Below are 15,623 nucleotides of genomic sequence, written 5' to 3'. Positions count from 1 at the left end.
ATATTTTACGATTATGTTTACTTTTGTCGCTAATGATATATATAGAAATTTTCACACTTTAATCCAAGAGTCAGGTTTATCATCCAAAATCGATTTATATATCATGAGATCCTTTAATGTTTTTTCATTTCATTTAAATTCAGTTGCTGAAAACAATACATGAACACAAATTATTATTATGATATTTTAATTTAGAAATATTTTTAAGTGTATTCATTTCAATTATAATTTTCCGATTCTCTAAATTATAAATCACATGATTACATTGTCGCATGTAATATCAATTTTTGTGTTTTGATCGGAGAGATATTTTAATTACTTGTTACAAGAGATTCATCATAGAATTCAATGTATATTGTAAAACTGAACAATTTTCAATTACTTTTCTAATGCAAATTATGGTTTATAAAACTATTATTTCAATGAATTAAACAAATCTCATGTGTACGTAACATTTTGCTCATGATACGTTTATAAATAGTTATCTGCTCTTCGTTAGAATTTAAAAATAAAAAAATTATCTCTATTACATTTTATTAGATGTTTGTATTGTTGGTTTCATTTTTTAATTACCAAATGTTAACAATTTAAATTGGATAAACTATGAAGATATTTAACGAAACTATTCTTTTGAAGTAGGCCTTATTTCAAAATACAACGAACATATATCTAGCAGAACTCATTGAAATCATGTATTCGTTTGGCAGACTCTCTAAATGTCATAAGTTTAACAATTTGAAACTTAAAGAAATTTCATATTTGACAAACAATTAACAGATTCAGTGTAGTAATGGAATTAAGACGCGATTTGGGAATAAAATTTTATTTTTTAATGTTTTGTGTTTAGAATTATTTAACTAATTGTTCATTTTGTAACAATGACAACGTTTAAACTCAAGCTACAAGCGAGAAACACGGGTAATAAAATCACTGATATGTTAACAAAGCTCGTGTTTTATATTTGTTTAGAAATAATGCAAAGTACAGAAATTACCGTTTCTCTGGCAAAATGACTCGTGCCAAAAAAGATGTGTTCATGAATAATATTATCCCCCAAAAAAAGCACTATTATATTGCAACTCATTAATTCCAATATAACACATATGTGTTAACAAGACTCAAGCTTGTTTACATAACAAAGTATTTCAAACTCTGTATCTTGCTTGTAACTCAATATTTGACTTTTGACGAATCTTTAAAAATATCAATATTTACCATTATAGGTAATTAAAAAGGAGAAATAAAATTTGAAAATTTTGAGCTCAAATCGTGTACAAGTCCCTTTAACTGCTAACTATCAGCTGTTTTTTGCTCGTACATTGTGATTTACTGTTGTCTCCTTGTTTAATTTCTGTGCATGTGCGAAGAAATGATCATGCAAATAAATAACGTCCATGTTTTAAATGCAAATTTCTTTTAAAAACTAGTAAGTTTTAATCCTATTACATACGTAAATTCATTCGGAAAGCACTCTGTATATTTGTAATTCGATATGAAATCGTAATAATTATAGTTCATTTAATTAAACAATAAAACCAAATCATTTTAAATTCCTGTATGTATGAATGTAGCTTGCACTGCAGAAAAAAAAATACATAACTCGCCTTAGCGGTTTAAATTGAATATCTCAAGATCTAAATCATTTTTCCAATTATCCCTTATAAGTGATTAAAAGATCATGGTGGTCAATTAGAACGTTAGAGTGAAGGAACAGCCTATTGTCGTTGGATGTGAGGGTTGCCAGCTGTCCACTGACTGAACTCAGTTTAACAGAAAGGCTGCATTTTTTTATACCTTTCAAAAAAAGTCGCTTTTTCTTGTCACGTGACCCCTGATTATATTTAACGTTTTTAATAAATAACCAAACAGAGGATAATTCTATCAATGATAACTTATAATTTTCAAAAAACCAATTACGTAAATATTCACTACATTATAATAGAAATTTGTAGAAAAATATCATTACGGATGTTGACTTTGATAATGATACATTTTTACTGAAAATGTTTAATCAGATGAACAAGGTGAATTCCTAATAAGAGCTACCTTTTTGTGCAGATATTTCTTTTTCAACGGTAACGTTTGTTATGAATCACTCAAATAACCGTCTCCAGAATAGCGAACGGGATGTAGAAGAACTTGCAAATGGGATACGCACATGTATGCGTTGATTCGCCGGAGGAGGGCAGGTTGGTTCCTCCTTGGGAAATTTTCATAAATTACGTAAAATTATCAAAAATAGGCCTTAGACCGGCAAAATTATTCCGAGAAATTTTCTAAATCATAGGCCTAACCGAGGGCATAGGTGTATGTAGTGCAGCGTTGTTCAAGATTTACGCTGTCAAAGAGTCACAGGAAAGTGTAGAGTGTGTTTCTTTTCATGCATATTTAGCCGTTGTCAAAGGTCTTACCAGCATTACCAGCAGTCATATTCCCTAGTAACCTACGAGCATATCTCCAGGAACAGTCATACCAATGGTATGCTACATGGCCCATGGAACTCGGCAACAATTGTTGTTTAGTGCAGATAGTTTTACATTAAAATATAAAGCATTTACCATAGCTATAGATCAAAGTAATGTTTCCAATTGCAATAAAACATGTCGTTAAGGAAGGAGCCTTCTCATTATCAAACATTCTTCTTATAATAAGAAATTCATGAAATTTTGACAGAGTAAAACAGATCATATCATCAAATGATTCTATCAGTTTAATCAAATTTGACCTCCTCATTTTTGCATAAAGGTCAGGTCAAAGTTACTGCATTTTTTCTCAACTTAAAGGATGATAAAAATACATGTAGTTCTTTCCGGTTATGTAGACACCTGTTTAAGATATGAAGACTTTATTCTTCAATAAAATGATAGATTATCAGAATGTCTACCAGCTTATACTACTAAATTGGAATGAATATTGAAACTAAAATGGATATTACTTAGCCCGCATTTCCTCTAATTTTTTTAAATTTTGAGATATTTTGGTTATTTTTTATGCTTCCAATAATAAAATAATTCTGATTTTTACGTATTATAAAGAATTTATATAAAGATACAAATTGACAAAAAAAGCTAATATATTGACCATCTAATTAGAGAGAAATACTGATTTTAGTGATTTTTTTTTCACACAAATTAGAATTAATGGGCGCTTTAAAAAGCTTATACAAACGTAATTTGATATGCAAATCTTATTTTAAAAACAAATTCTGAAACCCAAGAATCATATCATTAGTTTACATTAGTTAAAAAATCCAACATTAATTATAATGTTTTAAAAATGCTAAAACAGACTCAATTATCTACAGCAATTCTGAATTACGAAACATGTGATATCTTCCTACGCCAATATTCCGACAAAAATATAGTCCTTGTTAGATTCTAAACATTGATTACTATTTCTGTGCCAAGTTGTATGATAGTAAATAAGAAAGAAAAATATACTATTTTAATTTTCTTTCATCTTGATTTAATGAACATATTGATCTATTATATGCATTTAAAATTCGAGTATTCTAAGAAAATACTACCGCGGTATTTTTATAAAACTTAATAGGTAATTCATCAGCAAACATTGTTTACAATAGGTCTTTACTATTGGGATATTAGAGCTTAATATTAAGGGGCTGGATGGTCAACAATTAAATTAGACTTTAAATATGAAATTTTTGGCAAGAAACTGTTAATCAGTAGAGAAAATCCAGCTATTTTAGCTTTAAAGTTTGAACTTCTTCCTTTATTTTCATTCAGAGCTCTTCAGGTAAAGAAGAAAAATATTGTTTAAAAATGAAAAAAAATGAATTTTTATCCTCTTCAAATCAGACAAGAAAAAATAATTTAGATTTTGTGAAAGATTTCAGTGCATTAATACCTTACCTGGTATCTGGCAAGGGTATATATTTTTATTTTCTTAATTACTGACCCTCCATCTTCGCTAGCCAAGGGTGCCGATATGCTCCTCTGCTCTTTTCACCCTCGTGCTTGTTTGAATATTTTACTTCGTTTATCATTTGAAATTAAGGCGCCAAAATTATTTTCGGAAACACTCGGGAGTTATGTACAACACCATTAAAATTCGAATGTTGGGAAATCCCAAAGTTCATTCGAGAATTTAGCTTTTGGCTACTGTGGTTGCAGGTATGTATTTTGTGCATAAAAGGAGTCAATATATCATTATTTAAGTTTTATAGTCATTATGATAAACATCTGATGATAGAATTGTCGTATCAGTCAATATTTTGCACATCATTGCTTGAAAAAAAAGAATGTTTTTCAAACCGAAAGTAGACAACTTGTCAATTCATGTCCATCTTTTTTAATCGTTAATTATTAGTTATTTTCCTTTCTGTATCTCTTGCTTTTAAAAGAAAACATGTAGGATTTTAGCTTTGCACATTTCGATGAGTAAGTAAGTCGCTTTCAATGTCGTTGAATACATTGGTAACTATTGCCAAAGGCATCTGAATTTTTATCAATCAGTTGCTTAATAACTCAAATATCGAAAAATTCTACCCCTACAATCAATAAATACATGTGTACTTAGTATATATAGTAGGGGTAGAAATTTTCGATATTTGAGTTATTAAGCAACTGATTCAGGGTTGTCTCTAAGACCGGGGGGGGGGGGGGGGGGGGGGGGGAATTCCTCAGCCTAAAGTGATGTATATATACCCGGCTATTTTTGCATTCCAAACACAATCTAGCTATACGCTAGACCCCCAGACCCTCTTCAACTTTTTTATTTCTTCCTTCTTCTTCAATTTTTAGAGACAACCCTGTGATTGATAAAAGTTCAGATGCCTTCGGCTATAGTTACCCTGACTTACCCATGTATTCAATGACATTGCATTGAATATTTTCTATTGTTATCAATCCTCAATATCATTAGAAATTTGTGTTTGAGAAACATATTAGTATTTTACTCTTTTGTTTTATTTGGCTTTAACACATAATTAAAAAATACCTCTTGTAAAATTAGGATCCTTTTTAAATCGAGTCATTTAATATTCAAGTGACCTGACAGCTGCCCTTGTGCCTCTTGCTGAATACTCCTTTGTTTTGTATCAGGTTTTTCATAGTCATTTTTATATTTCAGATCATTAGAATTTTGATCAACCATGACATCAAATATGGAAGTTGATGATGATTTTGATTGGTCTAGCACGGATAGTGATGATGAATACGAGGAAGAAGTTGACAAGAAGACCTCAGTCTGTAAAAAACAGATTGTAGCGTCCATTGATTTTGGTACAGCGTACTCTGGCTATGCCTACTCCTTCAAAAATGATTGGACAAAAGTAATCACTCATCCATGGCATGGTGGAGAATACATGACCCAGAAGGCACCAACAACATTGCTTCTAAAACCGAACGGTGAATTTGCCGAGTTTGGATTCAAGGCAGAGAAAAGATATGCTGAATTGGCAGAAGATGAGAAACATGAAGATCATTACTTCTTCCGCAGGTTCAAATTAATTTTGAAACCAAAACTCACAGAGGTAAAATAAGAAAGACATCTATAATATTTTTGAAATATTGCAGTCTGTTCACTTTCGCTCTTACAGATATTGAGTTATAATTTTATAGCAAATTAAGATACCACACTTCTTTTTGACACAGATATTGATTGTCATTACTGTAGCAGCCTTTTTTTTTTTTTACATACCACTGATTTGTATCAAATCATGAGAACAAAAAATTGTGAACACCAAACTCATTTTTACAAATTAATAAAGATTACAACTCTCAGTATAATAAAAGCAAAATTTAAAATCCTCCAGTGATGCATCTCTCAATTTTATGAGTTCACTAGGTTAATTTCTTGGATTTGATCAATCAGTAGAATACATATAGAGTTTTGGCCAGTTTTTAGCTCACCTGAGCTTTTCTGATCAAAATTTGTCCGTAAACTTTTTTCATTTTCTTCTTCTTCTCCAGAACCACTGGGCAGATTTCAACCAAAGGCACAAAGCAACCTGGGTGAAGGGGATTCAAATAGTTCAAATGAAGGGCAATGTCCTCTTTAAAGGGGAGATAATTAAGAATTATTGAAAATTTGTTGGTATTTTTCAAAAATCTTCTTCTCAAAAACTATTCGGCCAGAAAAGCTTAAACTTGTGTGGAGGCATCCTCCGGTAGTGTAGATTTAAATTTGTTCAAATCATGGTCCCCAGAATAGGGTGGGGCCACAATAGGGGGATCAAGTTTTACATAGGAATATACAGAGAAAATCTTTAAAAATCTTCTTCTCAAAAACTATCAGGCCAGAAAAGCTAAAATTAAAATGGAAGCATCCTCAGGTAGTGTAGATTCAAGTTTGTTCAAATCATAGTCCCTAGGGGTAGGGTTGGGCCACAATAGGGGGATCAAGTTTTACATAGGAATATTTAAAGAAAATCTTTAAAAATCTTCTTCTCAAAAACTATTAGGCCAGGGAAGCTCAAATTTAAGTGTAAGCATCCTCCGGTAGTGTAAATTCAAGTTTGTTCAAATCATGGTCCCCGGGGGTAGGGTGGGGCCACAATTGGGGGATAAATTTTTATAAGGGAATACCGGTATATAGAGAAAATCTTTTTAAAAAAAAATTTTTTAAACTATTTGGCCAGGAAAGCTCAAATTTTAGTGGAAGCATCCTTAGATAGTGTAGATTCAAGTTTGTTTAAAATATGGTCCCTGGGGGGAAGGCGGGGCCACAATGGGGGATAATTTTTTATATATAGAGAAAATCTTTAAAAATCTTCTTCTCAAAACTATTAGGCCAGGAAAGCCCAAATTTGAGTGGAAGCATCCCCAGATCGTATAGATTCAAGTTTGTTTAAATCTTAGTCCCGGGATTCGGTGAGGCCATGGGGGATGAATTTTTACATAGGAAAATATAGAGAAAATCTTTAAAAATCTTCTTTTTAAAAACTGTTTGGCCAGAAAAGCTTAAACTTGTGTAGAGGCATCCTTGGTTAGTGTAAATTCAAGTTTGCAAAATCATAGTCCCTGGGGGAAGGGTGGGGCCGCAATGGCGGGTTGAATTTTTACATAGGAATATATATAGAGAAAATCTTTAAAAACATTCTGGGAAATTTTTCAGTCCAAAACCCAGTACTTTGTGTGAAAGCTCAGGTTATGCAGATTTAAGTTTGATGAAACCAAGATTCCCTAGAGAAAAGTGTGGCCACAAAAAAGGGGGGGGGGGGGGTATATAGGATTAGACAAAAATCTTCTTAGAGGCACAACAACAAAAGGGGCTTGGTATTTACCAAAAAAAAAGATGTGGATAAAAATTGGCAGACTTTCAATTTTTTTTAGTAAGATCTACTGTACTTAGTTGTAAAGATATATATTTTGATTTTGATACTGTTATGCTAATTTGAGCAGAGTTAAGGCAATTGTTGCTCAGGTGAGCGATGTGGCCCCTGGGCCTCTTGTTTAAGTATTAAAGATCAAGCTTCTAAATATTTTGTTTGTAGAGAGTGAATAGGGAAACACTTTGTGCAGATGAGAATGGAAAGGAATTCAATGCTTTGAAGATATTTACTTATTGCATTGAATTTTTGAAAAACAGTCTGTTGGACGATATAAACAAAACAATCAAAGGTGAAGTTGCACTGGGTGACATACAGTTTATCATCACTGTTCCAGCCATATGGGACGACACAGCCAAAATGTTTATGATTGAAGCTTCTAAATCGGTATGAAAGCTTATTTCACTCCTGAGTATTGTTGTCATTTTTACCTCAACCGAGCCGAAGGCTCAAGTGAGCTTTATTGATCATATATCATTTGTCTGTCATTGTCATCATTGTAAACTTTTCACATTTTCATCTTCTCAAGAACCACTGGGCCAATTCTAAACTTGTCACAAAGAATTGGATGAAGGAATTCAAGTTTGTTCAAATAAAGGGTCATGTCATCTTTAAAGGGAAGAAAATTTAGAATTATTGAAAATTTGATGGTATATTTCCAAATATCTTCTTTTCTAAAACCATTTTGCCAGAAAAGCTGAAACTTGTGTGGATGCATTCTTAGGTAGTGTAGATTCAAGTTTGTTCAAACCATGATCTCGGGGGGAATAGGTTGGGGCCACAATGGAGTGTCAAATTTTTACATAGGAATATATAGAGGAAATCCTTAAAAACTTCTTAAGGAAAACCATTCAGCCAGAAAAGCTAAACTTGTATGAAAGCACAGTTTGTGCAGATTATAATTTCTTCAAATCATGATTCCCTGGAGAAGGGTTGGGTCACGAAGGGGAGAGGAGCATTTTTATACCATATGCAATGAAGTGCAATGGGTTATAATGTTTTTTACCCTTCCGTCAGTCAGTCTGTCCTGAAACTTTGTAGCCATTTAGGAAAAAACGGATATTACCAAGAAATTCTGATTAATATTTTTCTGGAAATTTTGGTTGTTTTGAACTTACAGCTTTAGAGTTGTTAATAAACACTTTGTAAGCACAAAGCCTCTCTTAAACTGCTGCATGGAATGAAGTGAAACTTTGTAGCCATTTTATAGGACACAATACGTAGATGTGCATATTACCAGGAAATTCTGATTCCCTTTTTTTTTCTCGGAAATTCGGCTCTTTTGAACTAAGATTTTTCATCTAAAGTTGAATATATATATTCTTTAGTACCGTATAATGGGTATTTTTTACGTGCTTCTAATTTTTACGAGTTTTATAAATCCGTAAAAATTAAAAACGTAAATTTTCACAGAAGTAAAAAAACACCGCACGTAAATTTTCTACATTGTACGTATGAGAGTAATGTTCATGACCTTCAGCTCAGTCCCTGACGGCTGTGTATGTAGGTATATTTCAGCGTTTTTGGTCACGTGGTGATAAAACTTTAGTTTATCTAGGATTTAATTTAATATTTATTGGATTTTAATCTTGCTGTGTTTTATGTCATGTGAATTAAAACTTTGATTTTTGAGATGGAGTTGTCTCTATTGGTTGGGGGAGAAAGAAAAAGAGAGGGAGAGAAAAATTTTGAAATGGAGTTGTCTTTCTTTTTTTCGCGGTAAATCAAACTGAGACGAGCAGATGGTGTACATCAATGATGATACCCCCTTTTCCATAGATGATTTTAATTTTTACGGACATGTCCAATTCGTAAAAAAAAATTACGCGTAAAAACTCAAATCACCCTATTTTAAGACAAATTTGTAAAAAAAATCACAGCAGAAAAAATTACCCGTTATATGGTATTGAACAGTTTGTAAGTGCAACTCCTCTTAGCACAACCCCTCTTAAATCACTGCATGGAATTTAGTGAAGCTTTATAGGCATTTAGGAATCAGTGTGTGGATTTCCATATTGCCAGGAAATTCAGATTTCTTTTTTTCCTGGAAATTTCAGCCCTTTTGAACTTAGAGATTTATAGTTATTGAAAAAAAAAGAATGGATGTGCATATTTGCAGGAAGTTTTTAGCAGATAATTTTTAGTAAGTTATGCCCTTTATTATATTATTTTGTGTATTTAATGCATACCTTGCCATTCATTGGCATTCATTGTGTGTGTGTGATGGGGGAGCGTAGGGTTTGTGAGCTAGCTCACTTTTTTTTTTTGGAGTAAATAGGAATATAAAACAAATATTCTCACAAATACTGAAAGAACAAAAGAGTTATGGCTATTGTTGCTCGGGTGAGTGATGATGCCCCAGAGCTTCTTATGTATGGTATTATTAATTTGTAATGCCCCACATGTAATGCAGGAGTGCTACATACATGTATATATATATCATAAGAAATTGTACAAAAATGGTGAAATTAAAAAAATATTTGCCTAACACTTTCAAACTAAAGTTTTCAAAATTTCAGAAATGTTGCTTATTGTCACAGTTGAACTGATCCCAATTAAAATCCCAACTAATACAAACAAAATTATCCTCAAATAATGATATTTGAAAAGCAAAAAATGTTTCTGCAGTTACCACATAGATATAAAAAAAAAAACTTTACAAAAATGATTGTGTTTTCCCATAACAGACTGGAATACAGAAGGATCAACTGAAAGTTGTCCTTGAATCGGAGGCAGCTTCCGTCTATTGTCAGTACATGTATCTAGAAGAGGACAAAGCAAAAACAAGAAGGGACTTTCAAGATAAATTGATACCTGGCTTCAAGTACATGGTGATTGACCTTGGAGGTATTTAATACTTTAGTTAACATTTGTTTGTAAATTATATTTTCATCTTCCAAATGTGTTGTATCATATAAGGTCATGATACAGAATAAATAAAAATGATATACTATAACTTGTTAGCGACCCCCTTTCAGTATTTAAAAAATTGCACCATTTTAACAGTGTCAATTGTTTAGACAGTTTATTACTAGGAGATTTAAAAAAAATAATAAGATGATTTTGGCTCTACTTGCATAAATATTTATAGAGATTTTTTGGATTTTTTTGTTTGTATTTAGGTGGTACAGCCGATATCTCAGTTCACAAGAGGGACTATGATGGAAGTGTGGAGCAAGTCATTCAGCCTAGTGGAATAGACTGGGGTGGAACTAAAGTGGATGATGCATACTGGAAGTTCTTCTGTGACCTTTTTGGAGAGGATTCCATGAAGAGATTTAAAGATGAATGTACAGAGGATTATTTGGATTTTGGTCGAAAGTTTGAAGTTCAAAAACGGTCTGGAAAATTAACAACTTCAGACAACCTCTACATTAGAATTCCTTTGTCTCTCTCTGAAGTCCTTGATTACAAAATAGCTGAGGCCATTTCTTCATCCAAGTACAGAGAAATTGTTTCCTTTGATTCAAAATCTTTCAAACTGAAACTGCCATTTTCTCAGTTTGAAAATTTGTTCAAAGAAACAAGTGATCGAATAAAATCCTACCTTGATGAATTGTGGAAAAAACCTGAATTGGCAGATGTGGATACTGTTCTTTTGGTTGGTGGTTTTTCAGAATGTTACATAATTAAAGACATGATCAGAAATGAAATGAAATCAAGGAAAAAACACCTTGTTTTACCAGAGGAGTCCAGTCTTGCAGTGTTGAAAGGTGCAGTATATATGGGTCATGTGCCAGATGCTGTTACCACTCGTATTTCCAAATACACCTATGGTATCCAGAACTGGCCAACCTTTGACTCAACAATTCATCCAGAAGAAAAAAAGATTATGGTGGGAAATGAAGCCAGATGTCGAGATGTTTTCAAGAAATTTATCACCAGAGGTGATAAACTGAAGTCAAAGTACCCAAAAACCTTTATTTTGGAGGTTTTAAAGCCAGTTGAGGATACTCTTGAGTGCAGTGTTTACCTGTCCAAAAAAGAAGATCCAAAGTTTATCGATGAGGAAGGAGTTTCCAAGGTTGGTGCTTTGAAGGTCATATTGCCCAAGGTAGAGAAAGGGACCGTTATCGACATTGAGGAGGAGATATCTATTCTTGAAACAGAGGTTGAGATTCTTGCTAGAGAGCTGCACAAGTTCAAAGAATTCAAGGAAAAATTTGACCTGCTGTCTCCAGATATACTAAAGAAAAAATGAATGAAGAGGATAAAAAGATCAAAGATCATCAATAGTTCAATCCACTCTTTCCAAAAGTTGTGTCACTTGGTTGGCATCGCTAAGGAATAAACAATATATATCTCACAGTAACCTTCATAGTTTTGTAACTGTCACTTGACATTATAAATCTTTTTCCACCTTGCCCCAGGATGGAGCTACTCATAAATTGAAGGAAGGCTTAAAGCCAAACAGAATTCATCACAAGACAACCAAATGTTTGATAGTATTAAGAAGAGGAGTGCTGCCAGTTTGGACCTTTTGGTTGACTCCTTAAAGGGAAACAACTCAATGCACTGTACAATATTTGCAAAGTGTGGATTGGTCTATTTCAAATGTAACAGATTAATTTTTAAAAGAAAGTTATCAATTAGAAAAGCAGAATAGCACAAGATTCTTTGTAGGTGATATGTGCATGTATATATGTAATGACGCTTATTGCTTGGCTTATTATTGGTTTATTTTTTGTTGATTCAGAATTAAAATTGTTTCAATATTTTATTTTCCAAGGTATAAATCCAAGAGTGGAAAAAGAAATATAAGATTTATTGTAATTGATCAATAAATCTGAAAATGGAAATGCATAAACTTTTACTGAGAGAAAAAACCATGAACTTGTACAAATGTGCAATGTAATCAATTGAATTAATTCAGTTTAAATTCATATTTGCAATAATGAACATGATGAAGCTATGGAATGTAAATAGTGCTGTATTCTGATCATACAATATTTTGACTTTTGAAATCTTAAAAATGCTTGCATTTGCATTGTTGTAATTGTTTTTGATGGAATCAAAGCACATGTTTGTTTTCTCTTATATGAAGGAGATTGTTATGTGTGTTAAACTTTTTGGAATAAATCCTTAAATCTTTATTCCAAGGGTATTTTTAAAAAAAACCTGTTATAAAGCAAGGATGAAGAAAGTAAAAAAAAAAATATATATATATATATATATATATATATATATATATATATATATATATATATATATTTATATATATAAAACTATATATAAACAAGGTAATACATGTACCAAAGTGATGCCCTGTTTGTTGGGTTTTTTTTTTCAATTTTGTTTAACATCGGTTGTTTTTTTTTAACTTTGCATGTTTTAATTTTTCTTAAAAGACAGCACATAAAAAGCATTGTTTTGATTGGTGACAGAATGGGTTTTACAGTACATTCATTTGTTTAATTTCACATTTAATGACATTTAACATTTTTTTCCTTTTTTTATCCTTTCATTTCATTTTTTATAGAACAAAACCATTTCAATATGAGGTACCTCACTGCATCAAGGCTTATACTTTTTTTCCAAGACGATGCTTCACAAAATGGCATTTTAAATTTTGTATCAGTTGTCTTCAGAGCCCAGTGGTTAAAGTATCGGCCTTGTAAACCACAGATCAGAGGTTGAATCCACCTTGGGCTTTTGTTCATATTTTTGTTTACTGAATCATGTTTTTAAAATCATAATTTTTTTTTTATTGAAAATGCATAATTTTTGCCTTTTAGACATATAACGATCTATCATATTCAATCTATTTTCCGATGATTTGAAAAAATTATTTTAATTTAAGGTGACAATGTGTAGTGAGCCACTTTAATAAGATTTGCCAAATACCAGTAAGTTCGTTTGGTTTTGGTTTTTTTTTTGGTTTTTTTTTTTAAATGAATATATGTAGTGAAGTTTTTTTTAATGAATATCTATAGTAACTGTATTTACCGGTATACACAATCGTAACACCTTGAATTCATATTATTAACCTTTATTTACATTGTATACTGCAAGAAAATATCAAGTGTTTGTATTTACATGTACATATCTTCAATAAATAAACTCTACATTTTCATATATGGTTTTGTTATCATACCAATACATCTGATCATATCAACTTCACTCATTTTTTTTTTTTAAATCTATGTACTTTTAAAATCATTATGGCTCCGTCCAGGGTTGTTTATTTAATCGATCACTGCCAAAAAACATAGATTTGGGGGAGGGGGGGGGCACCTTCGCTAGCCAAGGGTTTACGATCCACTCTGCTCCTCTACAACGTTGTAGAGGAGCAGAGTGGATCGTCAACCCTTGAAGTAGAGGTCACTAGCGAAGATGGGGGTAGGGGGGGGGGGTCACATCCTTGTGTTCTTATTTCATTATTGTGGTACTGAAGTGATTTAACATTTTCAACATTTCGGAAAAACCAGTAGTAGTAGACAATGCTACTTAAAAGCCGTTAATTTTAATGCTGAAAGTGCATATATACATGTATTTACGTGGACTTGTGGGTAAATAATAGTCTTGCAAAGAATTATTTGTTTGGAATGCTAAATCATCTTTCGTTTGAAAATGGTTGCGGTTAAGTGTCCGAGAAAATGTTTAAGGTGGCATCGGATGTGGCATGTTGTGACGTACTCTTCATCGAAATATACAATAAAATCGAGTGTATTTTAATAAAATTTAATATAGTTTCTTTCCTTTATATAGTTGTCACCTATAACAGCTTAGCGCAGTGGGTTGGAGGGTTCACTACGAATCTGTAAGTCATGAATACGTATCCCACTGGGGATTTTAAAATTACTAGTATTACCTTTCGAAAAAAAATTCAAACGTATTTTTTGGATAAATATTGTAAAATCTGAAAATTCTAAACTGGTGAAATATTTTAATGTAATTAATTATAATGTACTTGAATCCAGCTCACCCCGAAAAGGATCCAAGATTATACATATAACATTCTAAACATGGAAATGCTACAACTGTCAATAAATCGGATTGGGGATTAAAATTCATGTTGTCAGACTAAAGTGGAAAACCATATACCGGTTACCTTTTGTCGACACTAAAAGTACCAAATTACAATGGTTGCAATTTTAGAATTAACCACCATATTTTAACAACTAATAAATATCTATTTAAAATATGAAATGAATGTAGTAAGGAATGAACACGATGAGTAAATTTTTCACGTACTATGGGAGTGTCTGTTCAAGAACTCATTCAGCTATTTTTTTTATTTTGTCCAATTAAGAGAATTGTAATTCCAAGAGATCCTTTAATCTTTATATTCGGGTTACACTTTGATCCTATTTCTGCAGACATTTAATTCACATATATAGTATCTTCTTGGTTATGAAATCATATATCTACAGGAAAAGATGTCTGATTGAAAAACTTATAATTCATGAATTACTTATAGATATCAATACACATATATATCAACTCTGAAATATATAGCTACCCGAAATTACAGACTAGAGATGGGAAACTTGGCTCTTTCTTCTTAATAAACCTGACTGAACAATTGTAGAAGACTCTGATTATATAAAAGACTATATAAAGCTTTAAAATGGATTTCTAACCATTGACCTCTCATGTTTAATAATACCATACTTTGCTCTCTCTATCTCTCTCTCTCTTCTTACTCTTCTTCTTCTTCTTCCTCCAAGGAATGATAGTATTTTGAAGTAAATGTACATAAAGCTGTTGTAATCACTTTATTGTATACAAATGCATTTGATTGTTCAAGTTCAAATTTTAAAAACTGTACTTTAACCCTTATTAATATCGACAGATGCATGTCCCATACCACCTAGTAAAGTATTTTCTTTACAAATATTTAGATGCGGCTCTTACTTTCCTTGCCTTTCATGCGCTATATAATCTACTATATACGGAAACAATATTTGTTACTTTCTCATTCTCAATCATTAAACTACATAAGAAATACATTTTATAAGTTATTGTACGATATTAGTCTGATTTTTTTTTATTTTGCTACCTTTTTAAACATTTTTGTTTTTAATTTAACAGTCAAATATCATACAAATTGAAATTCGAAAACGGTGATTACATAAATAAATATAGATCTATTTATTGCATCGACCAAGAATCCTATTTTATTCGTTGATTTCTCTCAATTCCTATAAAAGTAAAATATTTTATTCGAAACTGTATACCTATTGACGAATTTGAGCGGCATGCAGTATGACCATAATACCTGGTCGCCAACGCTGTGTTTATAACACTGTCCTCAAATGACGGGTCACATCTTTAAACCTTATCAAGATGATGCATGGGCTTAGCAGAAGAGAATGATAAGGTTTTCAAC

General features: G+C 31.9%; 1 protein-coding gene across 1 annotated transcript; it reads left to right on the top strand.

The window, feature by feature from the left end:
* Positions 1–4,041: 4,041 nt before the first annotated feature.
* On the top strand, positions 4,042–13,364 carry LOC128192732 (heat shock 70 kDa protein 12A-like). The gene is made up of 5 exons (XM_052865667.1): positions 4,042–4,133; positions 5,092–5,494; positions 7,457–7,678; positions 9,979–10,138; positions 10,414–13,364. Exons 2-5 carry the CDS (start codon positions 5,114–5,116, stop codon positions 11,490–11,492), a joined length of 1,842 nt encoding a protein of 613 aa, XP_052721627.1. The 5' UTR covers positions 4,042–4,133; positions 5,092–5,113; the 3' UTR covers positions 11,493–13,364.
* Positions 13,365–15,623: the final 2,259 nt, after the last annotated feature.

This window comes from Crassostrea angulata, chromosome 7 (assembly GCF_025612915.1).
Source record: "Crassostrea angulata isolate pt1a10 chromosome 7, ASM2561291v2, whole genome shotgun sequence".
Classification (NCBI taxonomy): domain Eukaryota; kingdom Metazoa; phylum Mollusca; class Bivalvia; order Ostreida; family Ostreidae; genus Magallana; species Magallana angulata.
The sequence above is the reverse complement of the archived record's forward strand: the minus strand, read 5'-3'. Positions and strand labels throughout refer to the sequence as shown.